At 44.4% G+C, this 5,059-nt stretch overlaps 1 protein-coding gene across 2 annotated transcripts; it reads left to right on the top strand.

Annotated features, from left to right (window-relative positions):
• Positions 1-200: 200 nt before the first annotated feature.
• LOC123078113 (RNA-binding protein P) lies at positions 201-3,030 on the top strand. Of its 2 annotated transcripts, none has more exons than XM_044500515.1 (2): positions 201-1,792; positions 2,763-3,030. In XM_044500515.1, exon 1 carries the CDS (start codon positions 350-352, stop codon positions 1,790-1,792), a length of 1,443 nt encoding a protein of 480 aa, XP_044356450.1. In that variant the 5' UTR covers positions 201-349; the 3' UTR covers positions 2,763-3,030. The 2 variants fall into 2 exon arrangements, with proteins under 2 accessions (XP_044356450.1, XP_044356449.1); XM_044500514.1 differs by having other exon boundaries at positions 203-1,792; positions 2,792-3,030.
• The last annotated feature ends 2,029 nt before the right edge of the window (positions 3,031-5,059 follow it).

Raw genomic sequence — 5,059 nt, 5'->3', positions numbered from 1 at the left:
ACCCTAGTTGCAATAAAATAAAGAACAAACTCTTTTTTTTTTTTGAAGGGAGGGTCCTTGCCCTGGGCCGTTCTTCTAACAATTCTAGGCCCAGGAGACGACAGGGATTGATTGCTTAGCCCATCCGTCGTCGCCCATAATAAAGGAAAGGAAAACACCCATATAAGTTCCTCAAAAAAGAAGAAGAAGGAAAACACCCATATAACGGCGCTGTGAACTAGTCACACGACCGCGTGGCGGTACGAATCGTCGCCTTGTCACCCAACCATCTCATATCGGACCCCATCCCTTCCCAAACCGTCGAACCCTAGCTCGCCTTCGCCTCCAATCTCCCCACCTCGCCGTCGCCATGGGCAAGAAGCGGAAGCTCGAGCCGAAATCCACCTTGGCAGCAAACTCCCCCGCCGCTAAGGCTCCACCTGCCGCAAAGATCGCCGAGCCGGCAGCCCCTCCCCCCCAGCCCGAAACCCTAGCCGAGTACTACCCCACTCCCTCCCAAACCGTGGCCCAGGAGAGCGGGTCCATCGCTGGGGGCGCGGCGGTGAAGCAGGAGGTGGGCGGCGAGGAGGACGAGTGGGAGGAGGTGGAAGAGGAGGTGGAAGAGGAGGAGGAGGAGGAGGAGGTCGAGGAGGAAGAACAGCAGCAGGCGGAGGAGGGCGACAGCGACCCCGCTTCGATCCAGGCGCTGCTGGAGGTGTTCCCCAAGGAGCAGCTCGTCGAGCTGCTCCGCGACGCCGCCGTCCGCCACGGCGACGTGCGCGAGTCCGTCCGCCGAGCGGCCGACGCGGATCCAGCCCAGCGGAAGATCTTCGTCCACGGCCTCGGCTGGGACACCACCGTGGACATCCTCACCGAGGCTTTCCGCCCCTATGGTGAGATCGAGGATCTCAAGCTCGTCTCAGACCGTAACACGGGCAAGTGCAAGGGCTACGGGTTCATCCTCTTCAGCCGCCTTTCTGGCGCCCGCGCGGCCCTGCTGGAGCCCCAGAAGAAGATCGGCAACCGCACTACCTCCTGCCAGCTTGCTTCTTTGGGCCCTGTCCCACCTGGCGGTGCGGCCAACAATCCTATGTTGGCTACAGCTCCAGCTCCGGCTCCAGCAGCCTTGATACTACCGCCAGTTTCTGAGTACACACAGCGGAAGATTTTTGTTAGCAATGTTGGCGCAGATATCGACCCACAGAAACTGCTGCAGTTCTTTTCAAAGTATGGTGAAATTGAGGAGGGTCCTCTTGGGCTCGACAAGGCAACCGGGAAGCCCAAGGGTTTTGCTCTGTTTGTTTACAGGACCCTTGAGAGCGCCAAGAAGGCGCTCCAGGAGCCGCACAAGTCATTTGAGGGTGTTATGCTGCACTGCCAGAAGGCAATCGATGGGCCAAAACCCAACAAAGGAGGAGGATATGGTGCCACAACTACAAGTGGGAGGAAGGGCGCTGCTGGCTATGGTGCTAGTAGCCATTCTCTGCCTGGTAGTGTTGGTGCTGGTTATGGGATGGCATCTCCAGCGAGCCTGGCTTCAATGCCTGGGTCTGTACCTGGTGGTCCAGGGATGAATCCTGCACTGGGCCAGGCTTTAACAGCTTTCTTGGCCACCCAAGGGGGAGGGTTGGGTCTGAATAACATCCTTGGAGTTGGTCCTAATAGTTCAGGGGTGCCAAATTCAGGGTCTTCTGGAGCTCTTGGTGGTGGTGGTGTACCTGGAATGCCTGGCAGTTATATGGGAGGCTATGGGGGTGGTGGCGGGTATGGTGGTCCACCGGGAGGTCCAGGAAGAAATTACATGGGTCATTAGGTAAGGTTTGGTTGGTCGATGTGTCCTAACTGTAGAAGCTACATATAGTTCTGAACTTCTGATATCTGATTTACGTCAAGAAATTACTTTCCTTGTTTTTCTTATCTGTGAAGAAGTTAGCTTTGCATTTACAGTTTTACACTGGTATTAGTCTTGCATTTTTATTTACTTATTCTATCTTTTTTTGTTTCTTCAAACCATTTTTTCTTAGCATAAGCTGAAATACTCTAAGCATATGATAGTTCTAAGTTCTCTAATGTGCATTCTGACGAGATCTAGGATGTGCCTGAATGCATTTGTCTAATTTTCTGCCTTACTGCAGTCCAATATGACAACCTGAACTACAAAATGAAGTTAATGCCTTCTATTAGCTTTTTGAAATTGTAGGTCATCTGTTAAGTCAGGAATCAGTACTTCCTGACAAATTGCTTCTTAATTTTAGTGATGGTCCTTCCACATGTATTACATTTGTTGCATAAGAGCTAGCCAAGCTAACATTGATCGATGTTGAGGTCTGAGAAATAAAACTAATATGCTTAAATAGTAATAGGTTTGAGGCTAGAAGCGAAGGTGCTGAATATATGGGCTCTGTTTTAGTTTAATGATGCTTGGTTTATGTTTTGTTTGCCTTATTCGATCTGTGGAAATTGGCTAAAAGATTGAAGGCTATGGCCTTGCAGTATCCTTGGTAGGTTTGAATGGGTTTCAGTTTGCAAGCAAAGAATTTTTGGCAGGCCTGATCATTTTTGTCATCTCACAAAGATTGTTTCACATCCATATGCACATTATACATAGCTTGTATGCAGGTTTCAGTGCTTACATAAAAAAAATGCTGTCACTTATTTTAATTACTGCAAACCCCAAACTATGAGTTATGCATTAATTTAACAGTTCATTTTCTTTTTTTGCATATTCAAATTTTGTTTTAAGAGCTATATCACTTATCTTTATCCATATTGCTATTTGACAGGATGCTTATAACTGTTTTTCTGTGGCCAGATGATTCTACATGTTCCTGCGTCGCACTTATAAACATGCTGTTTTAGGCTGCTTCTCGCAAGTTGCTTACTCTAGCGGTCAAAGTTTTCGTAAGAACTTTGATTTCCTCAATCCCGTGTTTTCAAAATTGAACAAATCTATGTACAATTATTTAAATTTTCGAAAAGTTACTAGTTGTCTTGTGACCCTATTGTAAAAGACTTCCTATCGATTTAAAGCACCATGGAATTTTTACTGCATTTTATACAAGAATTTTCAGTCATTATTTTTGGCATTTGTTGAAACTCAATTTGTGTTAAGTAAAAAAATGCCATTTCCTAATTTTCTTGTCACCCTGATATGTTTCTGACCAGAAATGTCGTGTGGATTTATTTCTGAACAAAAAGTTGAATATTGCTTTTGTTTATAAAGTAAGCATTTGTTTATTTTGGCCAAGTTTATCACTATCATGAGATAAAGTTGGTCAAGGAGAATCTTTGGCAGATCTAGGAAAATATCAATGTTCCAATTTTAGAAAAGAGGCTATTGCATTTTTAAATGCGTTTTTTGTGTGTCCAATTTTAGTTGTGTTGGTCTGAGGCCATGGTCGTAAATACTGAACAGAAGACCTTTTAGCAGCGATTTAGACTTTGGCCGTTGACTAATCTTTTGCCTGTGGGCAAGCTAGTAGTTGGAAAGGGCGAAGTAGGGGGAGGGATGTTGTCATCGAAGAGGTAGGGCTGTTGGAAGGGTGGGAGGGGGCTGGCTTGATTGAACCCTCACAGGAAGATAAGTGCTTATATCTTTGATGTGGAGGACTGCAGCAAAAGGAAGAGGAGGGAAGAGAAGATGCAGAGGTGAGGTGAATGGCTACTAAGTTGCTTTACAACCTGGTTAGCACACTTTTATGTTCTTCACTTGTTTCTGCGTGTGTGTTTTTTTTTTTTGGTTTAGTAGTAGAATAGGAGCAGGCTGCAGCACACTCTTATGTGTGTTACCAGTATGTTTAGTTGGAAAGCTAGAATAGAACTAGGAGCGGTAATTGGATAGCAGAAATAGCCGTCACACACTCTTATATATGTATGATATATTATCATCTGTTTAATTAGAATTAGACTCCTACATATAACATGTTCCTTTCCTAGTTTAAACATTGTGGTGGATCAATGAATAGGTGCCTGATAATTAAAAGTAACAGGGGGGGTACATGTTCTATTATCTGGAGCTTATCCTAGTGCTCCTCACAAACTATTACGAAGATGACGCCTGCATGAAATCTTCAGTTTAATCACAATGAACTATTGTTCCACATGAGTGACAGATATGCTTTTATAAGATACAAGTCATAAATTTCGTTTGATGTTTTGTTCGAGTATTCTTACCTATAAGAGCACATAGCAATTTTCTGATATAAAGTATCCCTGATGTATTAGATCATGATTCACTAAGCCGCGTGTTATTAGTTATTTGGCCCAAAGTCTTTATCTAACAAGTTTCTGTAAGCCGGCCCAAAGTCTTTATCTAACAAGTTTCTGTAAGCCGTGACGTGTCATTATCTTTGGGTCAGCATTTGTTCTCTCTTCTATCAGGGTTTGCACACAACTTATCATTGTAATCGGAAACGCCTTGTTGGTTCTGGCGCTGGCCAACCAGCCCACAACAGGTTCGATCCTGGGATCGACTGTTCCACGGGGAGTATGATTGTATGAAGCCCCTCACGTGTATGCCACTCGTGATTGCGATGTGAGTTCGTTTGTAAATTCAGATGCTACATCTGTATGCAGGCCAAGAAAAAAGAAAAATCAAATCAACGTAGTCGCTCACTCTTGTCCTATCCCGGACGGAATACGATAAAATTTCCTCGATGTAAATCAACGTAGTCTGTAGAGATGGTGCTAACGAGTAATATAAAGAATGTATAAACTGATATGGCTGCGAATTACTCTCTCTGTTCCTATATATAAGTCTTTGTCTTTGGAGCAAAATGAGTGAATCTAAACTCTAAAATACATATATATGCATCCGGATGTGATCCATAGTGAAATCTCTACAAAGACTTATATTTAGAAACGGAGGGAGTAGTAAATTATTACTCCGTACTATCTAGATATATAAGATGGAGTGCGGCGATTTGGCTCTTGGGCTCATCTGCACCCGCGCTCACGGAAAAAATAAAAAAAAATAATAGAAAAATTCAAAAAAATTCAAAAAAAATTCGGGTGGTAGATAATTAGGTGCGTGAGGTGCGCTGCAAAAATTAACTCGTTTGGACATTTGAGCAAGTCTGTG

The sequence above is a fragment of the Triticum aestivum genome, chromosome 3D (assembly GCF_018294505.1).
Source record: "Triticum aestivum cultivar Chinese Spring chromosome 3D, IWGSC CS RefSeq v2.1, whole genome shotgun sequence".
NCBI classification, from domain to species: domain Eukaryota; kingdom Viridiplantae; phylum Streptophyta; class Magnoliopsida; order Poales; family Poaceae; genus Triticum; species Triticum aestivum.
Note: the sequence above shows the minus strand (reverse complement) of the source record. Positions and strands in the feature narration are given on the sequence as shown.